Here is a 26,913-nt window from a genome sequence, read left to right as displayed (position 1 = left end):
AAAATATCAATGTTAATAAGCAACACCCCTTAAATAAGCAAATCCCTTTAAAAAATCTAGGAAAAATTTGAACATGTATGGTTGAGAAAATCTAGTGAGAGAAAGAGGGAGGGGGGCGTCGAAGGGTAGGTAGGTAGAGATCCTTGTCTTTCTTACACAACAAATTATCTTAAAAAAGGACAACAAATCTTCTCTTTTTACCGAGGAACCAGGGAGAAAGACTGGTAGAGAAGCGTCAGGAAGAGAAAATTAGCTTTCTACTAAAAACTATCAAAAAAAGAAACACTGGAAGGCAGCAGTTGCTGGACGTTTCTTCTCTCTTTTCCACTTCATGTTTCTTCTCTCTTTTTTCGTTTGCCAACAAGAAGAAAAAATTACATTGCAGATGTGCAGAGTTAGAAACAGGTGGTTTTAATTTCTGAGCTTTGAAATTAAGGAGAAAAACATCTTGATCTGGAGTTGGGGTTTTGTTGAGGAGAAAGAAAATGGTTGGGTACATGAAGAAGGAGATGATAGAAGATTTAGCGATTGTAGGAGGGTTGATAGTGGTGCAGTTTATGTATGCAGGGAACTCTGTTTTCTTGAGTTATCTGATGTCTCTTGGTTTTACACCTTCTACCATTGTTATCTTCTCTACTTCTGCTACCTTCCTCATCACCTCTCCTTTTGCTATTTATTTTGAAAGGTATCTCTCTCTCTCTCTCTCTCCTCTCGAAATTATATTGGTGAAGTTTGGTAATAATTGATGCATGTTCATTTTGCAGGAGGAAATGGCCTAAGGAACTCACTTTCAGATTGACGATTCAGCTCGTTTTGATCTCTTTTGCAGGGTATGCAAAACTTTCTTTATATGTTTAAATCTTTCTTCTATGTTTGCCTTTTTTTTTTAAAAAAAAAAAAAAGAAGAAGAAATAGTCATGTATAGATCTTCTAAAAAATTTTCAAGTTGGCATGTTTAACGAATATTTTTGTGAAGTTTGTGGCTTGGTGATGAAAAAACAAAAGAATGAATTTTCGTCATTATTTTGAAATTCTAGGAATGATTATGAAATGGTTGAAAAATTAATATCTCTCATATTTATGTATATGTATATTTATTCAAATGTATATTTATTCAAATATATTTATGTTCAGATTAAATCAGTATTTATATTTTTAAACTGTATTATATATATATAATATAATTTCTGCTTTTATTTTACTCGTTAAACCTTAACTTGCTTCCGGAAATTAACACACAATTATTTGTAATTAAAAGTTTTTTTTTTCTGGAATTTTATGATTCATACAAACAATTTTGCTTATGAGCATTGATTACATTGGCTAAGTTTGCCGCACGTGTGCTCTAATTTGTAGTATTATTTTGGGGTTTAATATGTATATATACACATAATGAAGTCACATTTTTTTATCTTTTTATCAATTTTCAAAGATGTGACGAAAGGCAAAGGCCATGTGCTGCTCTTCTATGACATTTTGTCGCCTTCTATGACAAAAGCCAAAAGAAAAAACTTCTCAAGTTCTGTGTTCTGGTCTGGAAATGGAACATTTTTCTAGTTCCTTCGTAATTGCAAGAAGCACCAAATGTCAGAATTAATTGTCTAATATTATATTCTGGAGAAGTGTTTTTATTCATGGGTTTATGGATTTTTCTTTTCAGGGTAACTTTATTTCAATCTTTATTCCTGAAGGGGATTAAACTAACCTCACCAGTACTGGCGACAGCGATGCCAAATCTTGCCCCAGGACTTATTTTCCTCATTGCTTGGACGGCAAGGTATATGTGTGATTCATTTCTTTTTCATCTCCAACATAATTCAAAGGATTTAGTCTCTAATGATTATGTTTTAAATAATTCTTTTAACTAAATTATATGTAGTTTCCTCTTAACTAATCCAGTACACTATGATTCAGGCTAGAGAAAGTTAGCCTAAGCTGTGTATACAGCAAAGTGAAGATTGTAGGTACATTGCTGTGTGTAGCAGGAGCACTATTAATGAGTTTAATGCACACCTCTAACGAAACAAAAGATGCCCACTTTCTAGTTCCCTCGGTGGATTTCATTTTTGATAAGCAAAAGATGATTGGTTGCATGTATCTCATGGGAGCTGTTTTTGTTCTCTCCAGCAACGTTGTATTGCAGGTAAAATTTTCTGTTGGATCATAAATTGAGGGTGAGAGATTTATTCTTTGTTTTGATTGCTTATAAATTGAGTGGTTGGAGGTGTTGCAGGCTTTTACTTTGGGTGGATTTCCTGCACCAATGTCACTGTGTGCCATAACATCCTTGATTGGCGTGGTTATAACTGCAATGGTTCAGTGGGTTCAAGATCCCAATTTTGGAATCACTTGGCCTCTCGTGAAACTTGAGGAGCTCATTGGCTATTCCTTACTGGTAGTTATTATTAATATCACCTTGCAGATAATCTCCTCATTTATCATACATATAAAACTCCATCTTATTATATGACAATGCACAGGCAGGTGGTGTGGGTGGAGCTTGTGTGAGCTTCAATGGATGGGCAATGAAGAAGAGGGGCCCAGTTCTAGTGTCCATGTTTAGCCCCATTGGAACAGTCATCTCAGTTGTTCTCAGCATTGTCACCTTAGGTGAAAGCATCAAATTAGGAAGGTACGCATATACCACCTTCAATCAGTTTACATTCATGAAAAAAAAGGTCTCTCTTGTGCGTTGCATTAAATGTATCAGTCTAAAAGCTGAAACTCATTATGTATAATGTTATATTAATTGCAGCCTTGCTGGTATGCTGCTCATGTTTACTGGGCTATATTTCGTGCTGTGGGCGAAAGGGAAAGAAGGATACCTTGATGGGGTTGGCATGGAAAGTGACTTCGATCCCCAGAAGCCTCTGTTGAGTTAATCTAATGGGTTTCCTGGATAGACCTGTAGCTAAAACTTAGAAGATAGAAAGTAAGTTGGGGAACACAAGATAAAATACTTTTAGAATTGTGGAGTTTGTTGGACGAATTTCCTGGTTTTGTTCTTAATATGGACTAATGTTTGACGTTGATCAGAAAATGCAGCACAGATAAATAAATGTATATAGTTATTAAGCTCCTGCATGCTTTTCTACTGCATGTTTCTGGAGAAAAACATGATGATCAGGTTACATATATGTATGTTGCTTAATTTTAGAATTTAGGAGGGGGAGATAAGTTGTTGCTTGCTGTGAAAAAGAGGAGTTCACGATCAATTTGAGAAATTTATGCAGTAAGCAAAAATAGTTTGTACTAAGACTAGCTCGTATCAGAAAAATGCGTACTAGTTCTTTTTGTTTTATTATAATGGGGAACTGCACATGCTAAACCTATGAATTTCATATGGAATTGCATGTGCAGATGCATAAAATGTTTTTAAAAAATTAAAAATAGAATGAAAATTTGCACAGTGACTTGCTCCAGGACATTACTTTGGGCGTATATTCATGATTTGTTGGGCCTCGGCATGGGCCAGGATTGTCAGGGCCGTCAAATTCTTGGACACACCGAGGCCACGATTGTAAACTTTTGCCATCTTCAATTCGTCGTGTTCACGTGCCCAAAAAAAAATCATTATCAATGGTAATTAAAACAAATAAATAAGAAAAAAGAAGAAAATAATATAAAAAGGGAAAGCATTAGGGGAGAACCTAAACTATGCGCAATGGAAGCCTCGCTCAGCTTAAACACGGGGAATCAGGCGGTGGTAGGCTGAAGTCTGATTATTTTATATATGAAAACTATTTTAAATTTTGATCTGAATATGGCGGTGATGAAATTATCAACGGTTAATATTTTTTTATTGGGTGTCATATTTAAAAAAAAAAAAAGCACAGAATATGAAGATTATGCCAAAGATTCTTTGCTTGTTGGTTGGTTGCTTGCTTCTGTCTGATCCATAAAATGGGGTTTTAGGCTTTTGGTTTGATTTCTGAATCCTTGTGGTGTGTCTCTTCCTCTATAAGCATATTATATAAAAACATTTCATCAACATACTGTGATTTTAGACCAGCCCACAGCTAAGGCCTACTCATTGGCTTCTACTGAAGTGTGATCTAAATGTTTTCACAGTTGTTCTCCATTCTTCTTCGGCCATATATTCTGCTGGTTCAAAAAAAAAAACACAAGTGCATAGTTTTTTTTAAAGAGTATCAGAAGTTAGTTTGATATAGGTAAGAAATTTTGTGATTATATGAAACAAAAATTCCAGATAAAGTAAAATGGTAGGGTCCACATGCACCCCTAACTAGAAGAAGACCAGGTCAAATAAAACTTGCAGCCACAAAGACCAAATGGGTGAATTTTTCACAAATTAGAAAAAGACGGATGAAAGAAAATTGCCAAGTATAGGTTTCCACTAAAGACTGGTGGAGTTGCCTGATTTTACTATTTGTTAATTGACGTAATTTGGAAGAAGCAACGCACTACTAGTGGACTTTGCACTTAATTAATTTTTTTTTTTTTAAAAAAAAGAGAGAAAAGGGACCAGTTTGGGTCAAAATCATCACACATAAAAGCATGGAATCAAATGCTCTAAAAGGAACTGATTACCAACAACATTTTAACATACTTGGAATTTTGTATTGGCTTATTACAAGTTTCTGTGTTTTTTTTTTTTTTTTTTTTTTAATTTGTTCTTTTGTGATGGGCTCATGGCTTTGTTGAATTCATGAGGTTGGATTAGATTATTACTTTCTTCCTAATTGGATGTTGAACAGACCTTGTTGTGGGGCCCTTTCAGTTTTGGAATTCTAGTTGAAACAAGCCCTTTTTTTTTCCTTTTTTTTAATTTTGTAATTAATAGGAATAAATGGGATTTCATTTTTTAATCAACCAAAATAGAAAGTCATATATCAAGATTTAGGAGAATAATAATGATATTCGTCAGCATATATCTCTTGTTTTAAACTTTACTTTTTTTTTTCTTCCGTATAACTCTTACAAAATTCACTTTAATTATCTTTTATTAATTATTATATTTAAAATTAATCTCCCACTTTCTACCCCTTATATTTTTAATTGTGTATATTAATTTGAAATGAATATATATAAATAAAATTTTAAAATTATCATATCTAAATGCCATTATTTAAATCATTATCCATCCAATAAACTTACCTTATTTAAAGTAATTAAATCAAAATCATCAAGTGAACGAAAAAAAAAAAGAAAAATAGGCACTATCTCATATTCAGAATCTAGGGGGAGGTAAACTAGTGAGACAATAATGAAAAGTACATATAATTTCATTTATTAATTATAAAGTATCATTATTTTATTCACAAAATAATATAATGATTTATTATTATTTAAAAATTTAAATTTTATTTGTTAAATAGATTTACTATTTGCATTCAAATTGGTTAGAAATAGTATCATTAGTGACAAAACAAATCTATTACCGCTAATGATAATAAATTTATCGTTAGTGAATATATATATAATATTCATTTAATAATTACAATATTCATTTTGCTTAATGAATATTAAACTGTAATAAATTAAACTTTTTTTTAGAAAAAAAAAAAAGAAAGAAGGAAAGAAGAAGAAAGAGGAAGCAGGAAGCTATAGTTAGGATAGTCCTAACTATAGAGGAAGCAGGGCAAGCGGGTAGGGGGACCCACGAAAGGACTTGAAATCCGACATGAGAAAGAAGCCAGGTGTTAATTTGTAATAGGATGAAATCATTAGTTGTTGACACGTTCCCTAGATTTGGCTAAATCGATCCGACCCCATCATTTTCTATTTATTATGGATTCTTTGATCTATTAATTCACCATTCTCTCCAACGCCCCGCACCATCTACCGCTCTCTACCTAACCCGTACTTTTGCATCTCTACGAAAATTTCCCAACTTTATTTTAAATGTCCAGTTACACGCTTCATAAAAAAATTAAATAAATAATGTATTGTGTACATTAAAAATTATATGAAATTTATATAATTCGATTCACAAATCATTAATTCAAATAAAAATTATAATATTTCAACTCAAATAGTTGATTTTGTTACAATATAAGAAACCATTTTTTTACCGATTTCAAGTTTTCGAACATATGAAGTTTTATTATATTGTTGTTTTTCCTCAATGAATCTGTTATTTTAAAAAATAATTTTTATTAGCATTTATTTTATATATATATATACTTTTTTTTTTCGTTGCGTTGTTATATTGGGACGGGACTGAAAACTCAATGACGCAGTATACAAAGAGACAAAACTGAAGAAGCGCGTGGGATTGAAACATTCAGCAGCAGCCGGCAGGTTGCAGAAACACCCCATGCATAGAAGCAACGTGTTTACAATTTGTTGCTTGCTGGCTTGTATGGCACGATACGGTATAAGTATTTAGTACTGAAGCAATGAGAAGGTATCTTTAGTGTGCAGTGTATAGTCCATCAGAAAAAGAAAAAAGAAAAAATCCCACTCGCCTCGAAATGCGTGCACAATGCCGAATCCATAAGACAGTCTAGTTTAGTGCGTACTTAGCATGTACAGTGTCTGGATCCACAGGCCTCGATGGCTCGGTCTGGGTAATTAACGGCAGTCGCCGGCTCGCCGCGTGAACACCATCATTTTTGTATGCTTGGTCTTCCTCTTATATAATCGCTGGTTATATATATAAACAAATAATAATTTTGTAAGAAACTTTTCCTAAAATAATATTTTGAGAAATTGCCAAAATTAAAAATGATTAAATTTTATGATAATTTTAAACTTCCATTATTAATTTTGTTGTGAAAAAAGTATATTGTTGTTTACTTTTTAACTCGGTTTTAGATCTTAAAATATATTTAAATAGTGAAATATTATAAGAACTAATTTTTATTGATATGTAATAATTTAGTTGAGAGAGTATCATGTAACATACTACACTATGTGTATCTTATGACTTTTACTATTAAAACCTTTTATCTTTCTTTCATAATTTTTCTCACTATCCAAAAACTATTTTGGCTTCAAAGAAAAATAATTTTTTTTTTTTAGCTTTAAAAAAGTAATTTGCCAAACGTAGCATGGGAAAACGAATGCCATAACGAAAAGCAGAAGAAAGACAGCACCGTTTTGCAAGTAAAATTTCTCCGTATCAAATGCTCCATTCCTTTTATATATATGGTTTATAATATATTTTCTGAAATTTAACTAAATTTACAGTTTAATTTATATTGTTTTAATAATAAATAATTTAATTTTTAACTTTTTATTTTATTAATAAAATAATTATTTTATTAAATTCACTATTAATAATTTAGTTTTTTAAATTTATTTTTTAACATTTTAATATTTTAATTTTAATAATTTTAATATTACTAATAATTCAATATTTAAATTTAAATTTATTTTTTATTAACAATTGACTAATGTTAAAATTTAACAAAAAATATTTTATTTATAAAATAAAAATATTAAAAATTAAATTTTTTATTGTTAAATTAATAAAAATTAAATTGTAGATTTTATTAAGGGTAAACTATAGTTTAGTCCCTCTAGTTTAATGAAATATTTACTTTAATTTCTGTATTTTTAAAAACCTATAATTTAATCTTTTATGTTTTAAAAAACTGCAAAATAGTTTCTACCATCAAATTTTCAGTTAATCTCCCGTTTATTTTAATGAAAATGACTAAACTACCATTTAAATAAAAAAAAATCAATAAAACACTATTTTTCACTTCCAAATCAACCCATCTCACTACCTCTCCTTCCCGATCCTCTTCTTCCTTTTATCTTCATCCTTCTCCTTTTTCTCCTTCTTCTCCTCATCCTTATTATTCTTCTTCTTAGTTGTGGTTGCTCTTACTCGCTTATTTGCTCTATCTTATTCTTATCATTGTTCTTATTCTCTCTTTAAATTTACCCATATTCGTATAACCACCGCTACCATCTCGCCCAAGAGTCAGCGTCATCATAGCTCCAGAATCATGACTGCTTCAGTACAGCCAATAGAATCAGCGGCTATGCAAGATAAGGTCACAACTCTTTACGGCTCTTGGAAGTCTCCAATCACCGCCGATGTCGCATTCAGCGCATCCAAGCGACTAGGCGATATTGCCATTAGTGGCTATGGTCACCTTTTCTGACTTGAATCTCATCCCACTGAAGTAGGGTATGCTCTATTATATCTATCTTTGTGATTTTAAATTGTTACTGATTCTAAGCTGTGGTAATTTTTTGCTTAGACGATCTGTTCTTGTTAAAGGAGGAGATAAATCTGGAGAGGAAGTTGTGGATGTTACCCTTCCTTATTTGCCAATGGAGAATCTTTGATTCATCATTCTCCAATTGCATGAAATCAAACACAAAAGAAAAAGAAAAAGGAGGAGGTTGATGATGATGAGAAAATGAATAAGAGGATCGGGAATGAGAAGTAGTGAGATGGGTTGATTTGGAAGTGAAAAATAGTGTTTTATTGGATTTTTTTATTTAAAATGTAATTTAATACTTTTTTTTAAATAAACGGGAGTTTAATTGAAAATTTGACGGTAATGATTATTTTATAATTTTTTTAAATGTGAAATATTAAATTATAGATTTTTAAAAATATAAAAATTAAAGTAAACATTTTATTAAATTAGAAAGACTAAACTATAATTTACTATTTTATTAAATTTTAAAGATTAATATTTTAAATTGTCCTTATATTTATAAATTTATATTTATTTTTTATGTAAAAGTAAAAAAAAAACAAAATAACGTAATTAAAGTAATATATAGTTCAATTTAATAATTTTTAATATATACATATTAAAATTAACAGATAAATTAGAATTAAAAAAAATAACTTGTATTTTTTTTTAAGAAAAAAAGTGCATGGTGCTGTATGTTTAAAAAAAAAAATTACACTAGAAATGAAAATCCATACAGCTCACAAGGCACGTGGAGAAGCTATGAATGGCCAACTGGCACAGGGCTAACGAACTGACCAATTTGTTGGCTTATACGAGCGAACCGCGTATTAATTTTTCGATTCCAATCTGGCTGCCCAGACAATGCTTGAACCTTAAAATTAAAATAATTCCAAGTCTAACCACATCAGAATTTTGACAAAATAATTTTAACAATAATAACAATATTTGACTGTGTTCATAATATGTGTATAGAGGATAAGCTAACTGCAATTTTTCTCTCTTTTTTTTAATAATAATGTAAATATAATAGAAAGTGAAACTATCGTTACTAGCGTATTTTTCCTTCATTATTTCTTAATTTCTTTTAGTCTTCAACATTGACAACTTTCTAATCCCCTGAACTACCATGGATGAATAGAAAATAAGAGGAAAGAGTAAGAAGAGCTCAACTTATAACCAAGTATTAGTACTTATTAGAATTCAAAAATTAATCTCAGTCAAAATTTTTTATAACCATTTTAAAATTTTAACAAAAAACTTATAAACTTAAATTAATTAACGAACAGGGCACTTGTAATTTGTCAATTCAGTGTTTTATTTTTTTTTTAATAAAAAATCATAGGAGGCGGTTTTTTATTTTAGTAAATAAATTTGCAATTTTTAAAAAAAAAAAGCAATTGAAATAACAATTATGAAAATTATTATTAGATATCTGAATTCTTAAAAAATGATTAATTTATTTATATTTTAAAATTAATTAATTAAAACATTAAACTAATAAAAAATAATATTAATTGTCTTAAAGTTCTTTTACCTTTTCGTATGTATTATATTAAATATATATATTATTTAGTTTATATAATTTTTAAATATAATTATTTTTTTATAAAAAAATAAATAAATAATTTATAACGGTATTTCGCCAACCATTGCGAGTTATGGGTGAAGGGCCAGAAAAGGTTAAAACTTGAAATTAAAGGTGTTGATGGATTTTAGGTATCCAGAAACCTGGCTGATTAAAATATGAGGCTTTGGATTTTGTGCTTTGTTACTGAATATGACTCTATTTTACTTAATTCATATCCATTTTCAATTATCTTAACTCAGTCTAGGTCAAATGATAAGGTCTGCCCATTATAAATAACCCAATTATTTTATTTTAATTAAATCAATTTGACTTTAAAATAGGGAGTGGAATGCTGTAAAATGACCTGCAAATTTCACACAGCGTTCAATTTTACCATATAAACTATTTAGGATAAATTATAATTTAATTTTTATATTTTTTAAATTATATAATTTAATTCTCAATATTTAAAAAATTATTATTTAATATCTATTAGAGTTTTAACCATAAGTATATTAAATTAATATAAAAAATTTACCATTAAAATTTATTAAAAAATAAATTTAATTTTGATAGATAAAAATTATTCTAAAGATCTCATGTTATATTCTCTAATCTTTAATTTTCAATTTTAAAAAAAATATATTGTAAAAACTTAAAAAAGCACACAAACGACATCGTTTCGTATCAGTATAAGGCGCATGCTTCATAAACCAGGTCACGGAAATCGGCATGAAAAAGTTAAGCAATGGGGCCAAACAAAATCCGCTTCATGCGTTCAAATCAAATTGAAATCCAAATGAAGTATGGAGAAATAAAAAATAGATAGCAGCAGACATTATATTATCACCTCAAAAAATATACTGCAAAATTTAATTAATTATACAATTAAATCACAGAAATAAAATGGTGAATTATATATAATATTGCTTATCTGGCATTATATGGGCTTCCAAAAAGTGGTAAAAAGAAACCCTTATTTACCCAAATGAGCAAGATTTGCATGTTACTTGTCCCTCTTTATCCTCTCATGATCATCTATTTTTATTTTTTATTTTTTTAAAATTTTGATATCTCAAAAAAATACCAACTAAATAATAATAAATATATGGATATATACAATTTCAGAATTTTACAACTATTTTATTTATTTATTTATTTATTTTATATCTAGAAATCATAATTTTTGGGTTGGGTGTGTCTTTTGGTGGAGGAATGCTTGTCACCTACTCCTTTTAAGTTCTCAAATCTCTCAATATGCTTCTTATAGCTTTTCAGAGAGAGGTTTGATCTTTGCTTGCTCTCTGCTTCAATGGAGAGGCACAAATGCAAGCTCTGCACTAGGACTTTCGCTAATGGCAGAGCTTTGGGTGGTCATATGAAGGCCCACTTAGCCACCCTACCTCTTCCTCCAAAGACCACGATAACGACTCAGCAGCAGCAACTCGGGGAACGTACTGAGTCTGCTTCATCCTCATATTCTTCCCCTGGTGAAGAACAGGAACAAGAAATCAAGAACAGAGAAGTTGAAGAGAAGGCTTTGGTTTATGGGTTAAGAGAGAATCCCAAGAAGAGTTTCAGGTTCGCAGATCCTGAGTTTTCTTTTGCTGTTGATGCTGGGTCTGTTGTTCAAGATAGAGAAAGCGAGACGGAGTCCAGAAATCCAACTCGTAGACGATCCAAGAGGACAAGAAAATCGGGTTTTGCAGAAAATCAGAAGCAGAATTTCGATGTCAAGAAACTAAAGTTGAAGAATCTAAGTTCGGTGGAGTCGCCGACGGAACCAGAACCGGTAAGCTCCGTGTCAGACACTTCCCCAGAAGAAGATGTTGCTATGTGTCTTATGATGCTATCAAGAGATGTCTGGATGAGAAACAACGAAGAAGAAGATCAGGAACAAGGTAAAGATGGAGAAAGATCAATTGGGATGATGTTGGAAGAGGCGGAGGAGATCAAAGTGAGCAAGATTCGCGGGAAGTTGAGATGTGAAAAATGTATGAAACTGTTTCGATCTTCACAGGCATTGGGAGCCCATAAGAGGATTTGCTCTCTAAATGGAACAGAGCTAAGAAACAATGAAGGTAACCAAAGAATTTTCGAGTGTCCATATTGCTTCAAGGTGTTTGGTTCTGGACAAGCACTTGGCGGACACAAAAGATCGCATCTTATAGGTACTTCAACTCCAAGTGCTGTTGAGAATTCTGCTAAACTGGACAACAATCTCATAGATCTTAACTTGCCAGCTCCGGCGGAAGATGATGACTTTAGTGTGGTCTCTGATGCCTAATTCATGGCCACGTACTATGAAGCTCTCTCAACTCTCATTGTGAGATCTAAGTCCATTCCATATAATTAATTTTTTCTTTTTGTTTTGTGCAACTAGATCAACAAGTGGGTTATCTGTAGCTATAGATCATATTTTACTGTTTATCCTTATTGCATAGTTCAATGCTTTCTTCTTCTTTTTTTTTTTCCCTTAGATTTTGCATTGGTTTGCTTTCATTAATGGCTGACCTGACTACATTTAATCCATATCTTTGTGTTCTCCGCAATTGTTAATTTTCGAGTTTAGAGTGTGAAATTCATTTCTTTATCAACTTACCCAACTTATTTAATGGAGAAAAATTCATTTGTTAGAGTTTAGTTTCCCACAACTTCCTCTTTTCTTTTTTCTTGTTTGTTTGTTTGGTGTGTGTGAATTGTGATTCTTCAGCAGTTCACGTGCCTTGTAACAGCCTATTTAAGTGTAGTGGTTGTTTATATATATATATATCTGTATATATATATATACCCAAGTGAAACAAACACTTGCTGCTCTGCTTATGGGCTACAAGCTTTTCTCAAATTTCACTTCATGGGTAATTTTGATTCTAGTGTACATTGTACACCCATTTCAGTGATAAAAAGCTAAAGCTTTTCTTGGATTTTTTGGGTTTGTGCTTGTGGACCTTAAATATTTGGTCTCTGCCTCTGCTTCTGCTAAGTACCAAAAGCGTCTCCAGCTGTTCTTGTAGACTATTTAGTACTACTGCTGCTACTCCTCCATTCCTATAGCTTACACATTATCATGATTACATTACAAATTTAATTTGCAGTTTACAAGGTTTGTCTTCGAGGGTATATTCTCTTTACATTTTCTTCTCATCTCTCTTCCTAGCTCTCTGTTTGGGGCTTGTAGTTTTATCTGTTGGAAAGCATTAAAATCAATGATTTGAAGAGGAACCAAAAAGGACAAAAACAACCTCCAAGTGTGTTGTAATGTTTTTGCTCTTACTTTTCTTGTGTTGCTGGGACCTGCTGTTAGATATCTTTGAGAAGGTGACTAAGAAAATCCAAATCCCTTCATTTTCTCAACAAAATTTTTTATCTTCCATGAAAATATCCGAGCAAAAAGGAGGTGCCATGCTATTCTTATTGAAGAATCAGTCAGATTTATTTATTTATTATATATAAAATTTTATTTTGTGGGTATAATAAATGCTTCTTTTTTAATTCCAATAAAAAGAATGGTTATTGACCACGGCGCCATGTACAAGGACATTTTAGACATTAACATATTGGTCTTTGTGTTCCTTTTTCTGATGCATGTGATTTCTTGTTTCAGAAGAATTCTGGTTAAAATTGCAGATTGAAAGCAGAAAAAGCTTCGTCTCCGCTGCAGTGTGATTGATCACAAACGCAACTAACCCTTATTTTTTTTTTTTCCTGATTTAGTTGAAATAATTTAAATAACAAAGTGTCAAAATTTTATTTATTTGTTTGGTTGCTTATATTTTATTGGCTTACTAAAAAGAATCAAATTATTTTTCTTAACACAATTAAGTAAATTTCTTAAAAAATAATTTATTTGAATTAAATAATTTTTTTTTTTAAAAATATCCCTCACAGTAGTCGATGGAGGCCATAGTTAAAAGCACCATTATTTGGTTGTGGTGTTTTTGATGTGGTGCTTGGGTGGCATTAGTGGCTGTGCCTGTGCACACTTGCTTTGACCAAATAGTAAAAGGACAAAATCAAGAAGAGAAAACGTTGCCTGCTTAGACGATTCTTTTTTGTATTATGTAGGTTATTACTTTCTATTAATTAACTTAATTAGGGTAGATGATCATTACACATTTCCTAATCTATCCAATGCGTTTTCTGTTGTAAAAAGCCAAAAATCATTGCACATTTCTTGAGGTAACTTGTTCTTTTCCTTTCTTCTTGTTCATCCACATTTAACTTAATTTAATTGTTGCTATTACCACTAGCCAAAAAAACGATGTGCATTTGGGAATTGGGCAAGTTTTCATTTTCTTCATGCTCTCTTATCAAGCTTGTCATCTTTATCAATCTTAGGTTCTTGCCATTCTTCCATTTTGGAAGCTATTTACTTTTTTTTTACTTTCCCAACTCTAACATTTCTTTCTATCCAACTAATTTTTAATTTGGTAGTCTTTTTATTTAATTGCAGTCAATCTTTTGTCATACTTATCATCTTTTGTTTATTGAGACTATTAGAAAACAACAGAGTGGAGGCTTGAAATCAAATATTTAGCGAGTTGACTCCTCAAAACCAAGAGCTTTTTTCCTTCACAGAACATGAATAATTGGTTGGTAAATGACAAATCATGAATAATCTTAGCTTGCAGTACGGGGGAAGATAGGGAGGAAAAAAATTATTTTTTCAAAAATATCTTTTCAAAAAATAACACATTTAAAACAAACATAATTTTACATGTTTCAAAACTTGCATTTTTCTGATTTTTTAGAAAAGAGTAGTATATTTGAACTAAATGACGTCGTACTGCTGCTGTAGGAGGCACAAGGCAGGCACGCTGTCAACAAGAGAGTAACGGAAGGGTATAATGGTAAATGCATGTGGATTTCTCTGAAAACGGGGAGCAATGACCTGAACTAGGGATGAAGTGGCAAACCTTTAACCTTTTCGGTCAACCTCTCTCGGATAAATGACAGTGGAACCCACCTCACTGTGTTCCTATGAGCTTTTATTGTATTCGTTCCATCGCATATGCACTCCAATCCCTTTTTTAATTAAACTATTTTTTTTATTAATTTCCGAGTTTAAAATTAAAAAAAAGTTTTTAAACTAAAAAATGTTCAATTAAGAAAAATAAAAATCATATATAATTATATTTAAATAAAAAAGCATAAAAGAATAAACCGGTAAAATTTAAATATCTTGTAATATAAAATAAATGTGTATTTATTGAATAATAATATATAATAATAGATTATAATATAAAATGGAATGTTGAAAATGTGTATTATGTGATAAAAGGTGCAAAATCAAATTGTTTCACAGCTAAAAGAAGGAGGACCTTCTCTTTTGATCCATGCATTGTAGCCTTTTTATTATTTGAACAGAATTAAGAATCTATTTTGCTGGTAACAAATTAAAATAAAACAATCAAATTTTCTTTTTCAGTATATCTCTAAACAATGTCCTACTGATTAGGAACATTTTGTCTATGGCGGAAAGAGAAGCATAAACTGGTCCCCTCTCCATGCGATAAATGTCATTTAAATAAGCCGCTGATTGACAGTGAGCTTCAAGCTTTGTTGGTCTTTGTAGCCTATGCTGCATTCCTACTCCCTTCATTATGGTTAGTGTTCGAACCGATAGAGGGAAAACATTTTGCCGAAGTTTATTTTTGAAAAATAGTAACATTACATTGTGTCTTGAAGATTTAAAGATTTCTTTTATATTCAAAATCAAGTCACGAGAATAGCACGTGACTTATTACAAGACAGAAGGTAAAATTACAGAAAAAGACTCTAACAACTGTTCTATTACAAGACAAACAACATTAAAAAACTTATTTAATACAATTCGACAGTTAGGAATGGTGTCCGTTCAATCTGCTAATACTTCACAGTAATTTCAATTGTAATAATAATAAAACATTACATATAGCTAATATTTTAAAAAACGTCAATGGGGAAAAAGCTTTAGAGACAGAGAAGGCACTCAATTACTCATAAAACCTGGCATATTTGTGGATGAAGAGTGTAAGAGAGCATGGGAAACAGTAATAATTATAGTCCCATGCATATGATTCAATATTTATTACTGTTGCATTATTTGACTATTAACCCAACCCATCAATCCCTACTCTTCTATCCCTTATCATTAGCATGTGGATGCTCTAGGAATTTCTATGTATAATTGCTGTGGACCGTATGCTGTTCTAATTTCTTTCTTTTTTATGATTAGACTATTAAATATTGGGTAATTGTTTCTTTTTCCTTTTAATCAATTTCGTATAAACGTTTTTAATGACGAAGTAATTAATAGCATTTATTAATTCAGTTTTTATGATTTTTTTATTTATAAATTTATAAATCATATGATACCATCGATCCAAAAAAAAAGTACGGGTCTTGTTAAAAACTGAATTCTGGACCACTTTAGGACAAGGCTTAAATACCTGAATTCGAATTTTGTATCTCTGATTATCCGGGCCGTCCGATAATTTGGGCCGAGTCCAGCTATTATTAAACAAATTGAGTTCATCCTTATGGAAGGAGAATCAAATAAGTTCACTGTGCATTAGAAAGTAAATGAAATCAGTTCATCCTTATGGAACGACCATACTATAAAATTTGCACAATAATGTAAAAGAAATTATAAAAAAATATCAAACAATTTTTTTTTTAAATAATTGACTTTTTGTAATTATTAAATTTATAACAATTTATAATTACACGATATGAAATAACTGATTTCCACAATAATTTTTCCGTTTGTTGAGGGCGTCAACTCCCACCTAAATAGGAAGCTAATTAAGTGACGGAGACAATATATAAATCTGTCGTTCTCATATTTGACAATTAGCGTCCGGCTGTGTTGAAAAAATTCTGCCTTCAATCCCCATTACTGTTAGGAATTATTATTCAAATTATTGTTTTATATTTTTAAATATATTAATTATATTTCAATTAGGTTTTTTTTATTAGAATTGCCATTTAGAAAAATGTTGCATTAATATTAAATAGAAAGCATTAAGGATGGATTAAAATAATCATTTTAAATATATTATATATGATATCATTTAATAATATCTAAAATTAATGACATATTATTAATATATTATTGATCACGTGACATAATTTTTATATATTTAAAATTTTAGTCATTTTATTTTTTCTAAAGTAAAAAAAAATTCAGTTTAACCAAATGAATGAAGTCTCGTTTAGTAGAAAACTCATATTATCTTTTTATTATTAAAAAATATTATATAACAGATTCTCGTTATATTTATAATCACAAAATATTTCATCTATTAATTGATTTATTTAAATATATTTATCACAAGATTAAACTGTGAGTATAAAAATTATTAATTTTAAAAATAGCTTAATAATATATAAATATTAATGAATATTCTTTAAAAAAAATATTAATGAATAGTTCATTAGGAAAAAACAATATAGAATTTATTACTTCAACTAATAAGATTTATTTGGAAAAACTAGTACTTAAAAATTGTAGCATCACAATTAAGAAAGTCATTCTATCTAAACATAATCATACTAAGTAAATATATATTTAAAAGGATAATATGGAAATTATCAACAATAACTACTACTTTTTATGATAAGTTAATTATTATGTCTTATAAATTTTTATTTACTCGTCTGATAATTTTTATAAATTTTTTTAATTATTTTAAAATTATTATTATTTTTATTATAACAATATATAAATAAATTATTATAATTTTATTTTATTTTTAAAAACATATATTAATATTTAATAAAATTTAATATATTTAAAATTACTATAATAAAAAAATATATTTTTTAATATACATAAAAATGATATTGATAAAAAAATTATCGAAACTGAGAATATTTATATAAAATAAATATAACTTTTTTTTTGAAAGCAGAAAATACATATAACTTTATAACTATATTCATTATATAATATTAATAATTCTATTAATATAATTATATAATTCCATAATCAATAATCAAGTAAATTCTTAACCATAATAATTACAAACATACTTTTATTAAAAAAAAAAAACTAATAAAAGGAGGCAGCTTTAATAAATCTAAATAAATTCAGGAAATCAAATGCTTATGGTTGCAGGTGGGAAGTTGGCGCGATTTCAATAAAAAGGAAGTTAGTATCTGAGATTAAGTCAAAGAATAGGGTGCCAGCGTAAATTTTATTCAATAATAATTAAAAAAAAAAAAAAAAACCAACACAGACCAGAAAAAACAAAAAAAAATTTTTGGTTTGGTCTTTGGTGCGAAATCGAACGCTTTCTCCTTCTCCCTCTAAATCTGTTTCTCTTTCTCTCTGCCTTGCCTCTTCGATTTTGTTCCTGCAAATCCCTACCCGGATCTGTAAGTTATTTAAGTTTTTTCTCATTATTAAACTTAACCGTATATTGTCGTTGAGATCAAATGCATCCAATTCAACCCAATTCTGCTATCTTTTGACGTTTTCATCTTAAGTTATGCTCCTGCAACTTCTGGGCGTCCTCATAAACCCTAGATCTCGCTCTATTCGCTTTTTTATGGATTTGATTTAGGGTTTTAATTTTTGGATCTCGAGGTTTTAGTCGCATTACATCTCGAATTTTGAGGTGTTGGAGGAGCGGGTCTGTAAATTGGGAATAATTGGAGTTTATATAGGTCGCATTTTTGTTGATCGTTAGGGTTAAGGTTGTTATTTTAGATGGCTTCCAATCCTCCATTTCACGTGATGGAGGATCAGACGGATGAGGATTTCTTTGATAAATTAGTTGACGATGATTTTGGACCTACCAACTCCAATTTGGTCCCTAAGTTAACGGAGGGCAGCGATTCCGATGAGGCCAAAGCGTTTGCCAATCTGAGTATTGAGGATGCAACCGGTGAAGGGAGAGATGAGGGGAAAGATGAGAGTGATTTGGTGCATGCCAGTGCAGGATTATCCAGTGTACTTGCAGAAGAAAGTGATACATTGGATTCATCTCTCGCATTGGTGTCCAATACTAAAGTTGATTCAAATAATGACTGGATTGAATCAGAGGTTGTATCAGATCCATTAATAGGTGAAACAAGCGGGTCCACAAAGTCAGGGGTTAAGGAGGTGGGATGGGGTTCATTTTATGCTGATTCTGTACCTAATGGGAATCATGAATTTGGTGCCTATTCAGATTTTTTTAATGATTTGGGAAACACTGCAGGGGATTTTCCTGAGCAAGCTGGTGAAGCTGCTAATTTAGAGAAAAAGGATGGTGACAGACTGCATAGCTCAGTCAGCAGTTATGGGGAATATCAAGAGGGCACACAAGGTTATGGAGGATCCATTGAGGAGAGTGTAAATGAGCAGGATTTGAATAGCAGTCAGTATTGGGAGAACATGTATCCCGGTTGGAAATTTGATGCCAACACAGGTCAATGGTATCAAGTGGATAATTTTGATGTAACAGCCAGTGTCCAAGGGAGTTCTAATGTTAACACAGGGAATGAATGGGCGGCAGTTTCTGATGGGAAAATACAGATGAATTATTTGCAGCAGACTTCACATTCTGTGCTGGGAACCGTGGCTGAGGCTAGCTCATCTGAGAGTGTGTCTACTTGGAATCAGGTATCTCAGGGGATTAATAATGGTTATCCAGAACATATGTTTTTTGATCCACAATATCCTGGTTGGTATTATGACACAATAGTGCAAGAGTGGCGCTCCCTGGAAAGCTACACATCGTCTGTTCAATCAGCAACTGTTCAGAATCATGATCACCAGGCAACTGTTCAAAATCACCATCAGCAGAAACAAAATGAATTTGCTTGTGCTGATTTGGGTTCTCAGAACACCAACAGTATTTATGCTGGATATGAGCAAGTTGACAAGCATGACTCACAAGGCCATAATAGCCAAGACAAGCATCGTAGCTGGGGTGAGTCTTATGGTGACTACAATCAGCAAGGTTTGAATATGTGGCAACCTGACGCAGTTGCTAAGACTGATACTGTTTCAGATTTTGGTAGAAACCAGCAATTGCTTAATTCGTATGATTCAAATGTGTCCATGAACAATCATGTGGAGCAGCATAAACCTTTTAATTCTCTGGGATCAGTTCTTTCATATGACAATCTGAGTCAGGGTCGTGTGGATTCTAATGGGTTCATTGGGTCCCAAAATTTTATGCCTAGTGAGAGCTTCGGTCAGCAGTTTAATCAGGGAACTGTGGAGCAGAGCAAACCAATGAACATTTCAAATGATCACTATAGCAGCCAGAAACCAATAAATTTTTCCCAGAAATCATTTCATAACCTCCAGCAGCTGTCTTATGCTCCCAATGCTGGGATGTCATCTGCTGGGCGTCCTCCGCATGCTTTGGTTACATTTGGATTTGGTGGAAAGCTCATAGTAATGAAAGATAGTAGTTCAAGTTCTTTGACGAATGCTTCATTTGCAAGTCAGGTGAGACCCCTGAAATATTCTCTTTGTTGTTTTTGTTGCAAACCCATTTGGGTGACAAAGGACTAGGAAATTGAGTGAAACATAAATCCTCAAGTTTATATTTGTTGATATCCCACTTTGTTAATTTTATTCAACAGTCTAAAGAGCTAATTGTGATTTCTTATTTTTGTAAAGGAACCTGTAGGAGGCTCAATATATGTTTTGAATTTGATGGAGGTTATCTTGGGAAATGACAACAATGCTCTAAATATTAGGGGGAGCACTTGCAATTATTTCCATGCTCTCTGCCAACAATCCTTTCCAGGTCCACTGTTGGGAGGCAATGTTGGAAGTAAAGAGTTGAATAAGTGGATTGATGATAGAATTGCTAATTGTGAATCACCTGACATGGATTATAGAAATGGCAAAGTACTGAAGTTGCTTCTCTCTTTGCTTAAAATTGCTTGTCAACATTATGGAAAATTTCGATCTCCTTTTGGCACTGATGTTTCTTTGAAGGTAAATCTCATCATTCTTTTTCATTACTTTTTATTGTAACTTAAATCTTATTTTGTTCATTAACTTCTGAATATTTATGCGTCTTGTCTAATAGTTTCCACTTAGGCAAGACATTATGACAAAGGAAGAAGACTTATATTTTTGCCTTTTATTTTGCATATATATTGTTTTGAAAACATTTCTCTTCATGCGGACTTTGTGAATGTTGTAAACTACTTCCTTCTGGTTCATAAGAGTTCATTATACTTCTCGTCTAAGGTGCCCTTTAGGAAGCCTTTGGCAGAAACTTTAATATATATTTCTTCCCTTGCTCCCCAACCTGAGCACTGCGAATAAAATGTATTTTTCCTTTTTTCCTCTTAGATTCTCCCTTTCTAATGTCCCTTGTATGTGATGTTTCTGTAAGAGAAGTTTGGAATATCATGCTGTGGAAGACTGTTTCAAGTTCATTGAAGGTGAAATGACCTTTGAAGAATGAATTATGCACATTTGATTCCATGAATCATCAGAGAAAGGTCTGGATGGAGAAGAGTTTAAGGGCTATTATTCTCTAAGATAGAAAGAGTATGAGGTCCAGCACACTAACAGGACGGTAGCTCGTAATAAATTTGGTTAATTTGTTCTGTTTTCTACTGGTTTAAATGCTTTAGCTTTTACTTTTTGGTCTATTTGTGTGTGCATGTGTGTGCATGTGTGCGCGTTTGTAACATGTCATTCCAATATGGTTTTATAAATTTACCTTTGCCATAATACTATTGGAAACCCAGATATGGAAATAAGTAATGTAATTATTTTCATAGGAGAGTGAAGCTCCAGAGTCAGCAGTTGCAAAACTTTTTGCATCTGCCAAGAGAAATGGCACAGAATTCAGTGATTATGGTGCTTTAAGCCGCTGCTTGCAGAGTTTGCCGTCTGAAGGACAAATTCAGGTATGCCGTTAATCATTCTGTAATACTGTACTATTCTATAAGCATTTTATTGTTTTGTAAAAGATTTTGATTTATGTTTTAGGCTACTGCCTCTGAGGTACAAAATCTTCTGGTTTCTGGTAGAAAAAAAGAGGCTTTGCAGTGTGCACAAATAGGCCAGTTGTGGGGACCTGCGCTTGTTCTCGCATCACAGCTTGGTGATCAGGTTTTTATCCATTTTATATGTCAGTGATTTTCTTAGGTACTTTCTTGTTTAGGAAAACTTTTTGGATGTTTACTGCTCTTTGTATGTTCGTGTACTTTTGTGGCTGGATCGGTGGGAAAAAATGCAGTTCTATGTCGATACTGTGAAACAAATGGCACTTCGGCAGCTGGTAGCAGGATCACCTTTGCGGACATTATGCCTGCTAATTGCAGGGCAACCGGCTGATGTATTTTCCAGTGACGCTACAACTGGTAGTGGTCTTCCTGGTGCTATATCTCAACAGCCTATCCAGGTGATGCTTCAAGCCTATATCTGTTTGCTACAGTATATTTCCAGGTTAAGCATTTAATATCTGCAATGCTTTTGATTCTTATCAAGAAATTTGCAAGAATTCAATTTAATTGATTTATTTTTTAGCCAATTCATGTTTGGAAATAAAAATCCAATTCTTTTTGAATGAAAATAATTTTCATTTAAAAAAAAAAATCATGTATGATTGTCTCTTTAAGAATTCATTTGAATTCTTTCTTGCAAATGATTTATTCCAAAAGAAGCCTTAATGAAAAATCACATATTTTAGCATCAGTGATGAACTGGCGCTATAGTTAAGAAAAAGTTTGTTAGTATTGTTACTAATAGCAGGGTCAAAGGATTTGTTTTTAATTATATTGGAGTTTGGAGATGCTGCTGATTTGTACCTGTCTTTTTTTAGTTTCTGTGCAGCAGCTATTTTAGTGTTCTTTTGTGTTTTCAAGCTTTTAACCTTCTCAATACTGTCTGCTATGATTCTGATTACTCAGTCCTTGATATAGCTGTCAAGTGACTGCCATCATTTAATTTTACAATATTTCTTCCTGTAAATTCCCCTGCCTCTTGAAAAAGAAAGGATGTTCAGCTTTATTTATATATATTCATAATCAATTGTCAATATTTTCAATGAATTGCAGTTTGAAGCAAATGGAATGCTTGATGATTGGGAAGAAAATTTGGCTGTAATAACTGCTAACAGAACTAAAGATGATGAGCTTGTGATTATACACCTTGGAGATTGCCTATTGAAGGAAAGAAGTGAGGTATCTTATCTTTTTGTATCATTTTTTTACAGCTGCTTTCCAAATTTTTTGCCTTAAATCTTAATGAACATTAATTACTCAGATTACGGGTGCACACATCTGCTACTTGGTGGCGGAGGCCAACTTTGAATCATATTCAGACAGTGCAAGACTGTGTCTTATTGCAGCAGATCACTGGAAGCATCCTCGGACTTATGCTAGTCCAGAAGCTATTCAGGTGATACTTTGTTTATTTTCTTCTTTTTCTTCTTCTCTCTTGCTCTTTCTCTCTCAGAGCCGTTTCTTGCGCTGTCTTCTGTTTATTTGTTTATACTGTGCTGGCTTCTCATAGACACTTGTATTAATGCAAATTTATGTTTTGAGGTTTGTAAGATGTTAATGATATAGCTTATTTGGAGGCATATTCTTTTAGTTGCATGATTTTTTTTTAATTGAAACTATATTCATAAAATCTAGAATGACAAAATCTGCAAATGCTCCCTCTCTTTATTCTTTCTATTTGCTAACATGATTTCCTTAAAACATTTTGTAGTTTCTTTTTAAGGAATCTTACCAAGTTTAATGTGTGTGTTGACAGAGAACTGAATTGTATGAATACTCAAAGGTGCTTGGCAACTCCCAGTTTATCTTGCTGCCATTTCAGCCATATAAGCTGATATATGCATATATGCTGGCTGAAGTGGGCAAAATTTCTGATTCACTAAAGTAGGTGGAAAATTTTCAAGTTCAAGGCATTATGTAATTCTTCCTGTTTCACCAAAAAAAAAAAAAAAAAAATCATTTTTCCTGTCTGATCCTGATGAGTTGATTCAGGTACTGTCAGGCAATACTAAAATCTCTAAAAGTTGGTCGTGCTCCGGAAGTAGAAACATGGAAACAATTAATATTATCCCTTGAGGAGAGGATTAGAACTCATCAACAGGTGTTTTTCAATCATGTAGTTCATAATTTTGTCTCTTATTGTTATTATAGCACCCTAAACTTAGCAAATATACTGTTCAGGGTGGATACACGGCAAATTTGGCTCCAGCAAAGTTAGTTGGTAAATTGCTGAATTTCTTTGATAGTACTGCACACCGTGTTGTTGGTGGTCTACCACCACCTGTACCATCAACATCACCAGGAAGCATGCAAGGTACTGACCGTCATCACCAGCCAACGGTGCCTAGGGTATCAGCTAGTCAGTCAACAATGGCCATGTCATCTTTAATGCCTTCTGCTTCTATGGAGCCCATAAGTGAATGGGCAGCTGATGGCAATAGAATGACAATGCATAACAGAAGTGCTTCTGAGCCAGATATTGGTAGAACTCCAAGACAGGTGGGTAACTATCTTCTAGTTGTATGAACTGACTGCTTGAAGTTTATGCTTATTATCTTGTAGAAAAGTTTTATGATGCCTTGCTGACTTGTGGGGTTGTCAGGTTGAGTCACCAAAGGGAACCTCGTCTAATGCGCAAGGGAAAACATCAGGTTCAGGCACAGCATCTCGCTTTGGTCGTTTTGGTTTTGGTTCACAGCTTTTACAAAGGACAGTGGGACTCGTCTTGAGGCCCCGTTCAGATCGACAGGTAGGTTGCTGTGTAATATTATATATATGTATTTGTTAGTGGAAAATTTGATAAGCTTGTTAATGATTATTGTTTGCATTATTGAAGGCTAAATTGGGTGAAACGAACAAGTTCTATTATGATGAAAAGCTCAAGAGATGGGTAGAGGAAGGTGCAGAACCTCCGGCTGAAGAAGCAGCCTTGCCACCCCCTCCTACAACTTCAGCCTTCCAGAATGGAGTGTCTGACTACAACTTAAAATCTGCACTGAAGAGTGATGGATCTCCCACTAATGGGAGCCCAACATCTAAGACTCCAAATCCTGTGGAACATGCTTCGGGGATACCACCTATTCCAACCAGTTCAAATCAGTTCTCAGCTCGTGGGCGGATGGGTGTCCGTGCAAGGTAATGTAGAAGCCTTTCCTTAGGCTGCAATCAGATTTTGTTAAATTAAAGCTATTTGTATAAAATAATTAAAAATAAGAAGATAATACCAAGCTAAGTCATGCATATTTCCTTTTGACTAAATATATTTTGGTTAGGGTGTGACATTAAGAGGAAAATGGGTCATTAACACTGCAAGCATCTTTTTCTCTATCTTGCTATGTGTGAAATATTAAGTTATATTATTTTTTCAGTAATTCTTTAGGCTCATGTTTTGTTGTTGTTTGCACAAATTACTGACCAATCAATTCCAGTTAACTTTCCTGGTTTCATGTTCTTATGGGAGCGGCATAATTATCTCCTGAAAATTGAATACCAATTCAGAGGGTCTTGTTCTGGGCCAAAGTGCTGCTTCCCCTCCCCCACCAAGCTTATTTTTCTCTTTTTTGATACAGTGGCAAGGCCAAATTGATATTCATTTTTATGTGGCAGGTATGTTGACACCTTCAACCAAGGAGGTCGAAGCTCGGCAAAGTTATTCCAGTCGCCATCGGTTCCATCTGTCAAACCTGCTGTTTCTGCAAATGCAAAGTTTTTTGTTCCCACACCTCTCCCATCAAGTGGAAATTCAACAGAAAATGTAGCAGAAAATGTGCAAGAAAGCGCAGGATTTGCAGAATATCCTTCAACCTCTATTGATGACTCTCTCCAATCTTCCTCATTGTCTTCAAAAATGAATATGCAAAGAGCCCCGAGCATGGATAATATTCCAAGAAGGGAGAGAACAATAAATGATAATATACCCATGTCATCTCATGCACGACGAACAGCATCATGGAGCGGAAGCTTCAGCGATTCATTTAGCCCTCCCAAAATGGTGGAAAATAAACCTTTGGGGGAGGCAGCGGGCATGCCTCCATCGTCTTTCATACCTGGTGATCCTTCTATAACACAGATGCCAATGAATGGTGGCGGTATTGGAGATGACCTACACGAGGTGGCCCTTTAGGAATAACGAAGATGTAAATACCAAGTTTTGTCCCGTGATCAATGCAATACTTGGGATGGGCAGCAACATGCACATCTCAAAAAAGGCACAATGTTTGCACCAGCATCTGGATTCAGAAAGTAAAATATGATGTTCACAAAAAAAAAATTCCCCGTGATCTCCCTCCTCTTAAATGTAAGTTGGAATGTGGTTGGCATATATTTTACTGCAAACTAAGCCTAGGCTTTATTTAATGTCACAGGAGTTGCCACCATCTGATGCTTGAGGAGCTCGTTTTTGTTTCTTAACTGCAGAACAGAGAAGGCCTTCACAGGCATTGTTGTACAGTTGGTTCATTTGTTCATTTGTTAAAAACAGGAAATGTCTCTTGGGCAAGATAGAAGCAAGCCCCAAAAAGGTGTCTCAAGGGACTAAAATAGTGTACTCATTTGGAAATTTATATATATTTATATTTATATATTAAAAGAACGTTTTGCTTGCTCGATTTTGTTTCTATAAATGCTTAATGACGCCAAGGTAGAAACTGGGTTTTTGGCTGGAGTAGGCCAAAAGACTGGTAGTTCTTTGCCACGCCTCCAATCTTTCTGTTAAGATGATAGTGCCTTTTTTTTTAAAGGAAAAATAAAGAATAATATGATAATTTGAAAGCTTGGAAAACTCTTAGTATCGGGCAATGTGAAAAGGTATTATAATTAAAGCTTTGTTTGTTTTTTAAAAAATGTTTTTCATATTTTTTGTATTTGAAATATTTAGAAAAAAGTGAGAAAATTTTATTAATATAATTATATATAAATTTATTAATATTTTTTATTTTTTAAATTAAAAATAAATAATAAATAATAAATTATTTTATTGAAAAATAATATTATTTATAAAAATATTTTATAAATATAAATTATTTTCCATAAATGAATAATAAGATATCTTAAATTTAATTTATGAGATTAGTCAATACTCTTGAAGCATAATCCTCTTTCATCGTTCGTATGGATGCCACCCTCTTTATATGAGAAGTAATCTTTTTTATTTTTTTTTAAAAATATTTATAGAATTGGTTTTTTTTTTTGTTGACCTGCATAGAGTTGGTATTTTTAATACATATATAATAAATCTGCTTAATTTTTCGTACTTTTTAACCT

At 32.3% G+C, this 26,913-nt stretch overlaps 3 protein-coding genes across 3 annotated transcripts; all 3 read left to right on the top strand.

The window, feature by feature from the left end:
* Positions 1–206: 206 nt before the first annotated feature.
* On the top strand, positions 207–3,426 carry LOC110608515 (WAT1-related protein At5g47470). Its single transcript, XM_021747760.2, has 7 exons — positions 207–685; positions 765–830; positions 1,661–1,777; positions 1,915–2,143; positions 2,234–2,395; positions 2,481–2,632; positions 2,756–3,426. The coding sequence occupies exons 1-7, from the start codon at positions 486–488 to the stop codon at positions 2,880–2,882; spliced, it is 1,053 nt and encodes a 350-aa protein (XP_021603452.2). The 5' UTR covers positions 207–485; the 3' UTR covers positions 2,883–3,426.
* A 7,456-nt stretch (positions 3,427–10,882) lies between these two features.
* On the top strand, positions 10,883–12,157 carry LOC110609713 (zinc finger protein ZAT4). The gene has a single exon (XM_021749487.2). The coding sequence runs from the start codon at positions 11,009–11,011 to the stop codon at positions 11,981–11,983; it is 975 nt and encodes a 324-aa protein (XP_021605179.1). The 5' UTR covers positions 10,883–11,008; the 3' UTR covers positions 11,984–12,157.
* A 5,716-nt stretch (positions 12,158–17,873) lies between these two features.
* Positions 17,874–26,252, top strand: LOC110609712 (protein transport protein SEC16B homolog). Its single transcript, XM_021749486.2, has 13 exons — positions 17,874–20,125; positions 20,300–20,623; positions 21,424–21,552; positions 21,635–21,757; positions 21,885–22,049; positions 22,705–22,830; positions 22,913–23,047; positions 23,408–23,535; positions 23,644–23,752; positions 23,833–24,150; positions 24,254–24,400; positions 24,488–24,786; positions 25,258–26,252. The coding sequence occupies exons 1-13, from the start codon at positions 18,392–18,394 to the stop codon at positions 25,772–25,774; spliced, it is 4,254 nt and encodes a 1,417-aa protein (XP_021605178.2). The 5' UTR covers positions 17,874–18,391; the 3' UTR covers positions 25,775–26,252.
* Positions 26,253–26,913: the final 661 nt, after the last annotated feature.

This window comes from Manihot esculenta, chromosome 2, assembly GCF_001659605.2.
Source record: "Manihot esculenta cultivar AM560-2 chromosome 2, M.esculenta_v8, whole genome shotgun sequence".
In the NCBI taxonomy this organism is placed as follows: Eukaryota; Viridiplantae; Streptophyta; class Magnoliopsida; order Malpighiales; family Euphorbiaceae; genus Manihot; species Manihot esculenta.
Note: the sequence above shows the minus strand (reverse complement) of the source record. Positions and strands in the feature narration are given on the sequence as shown.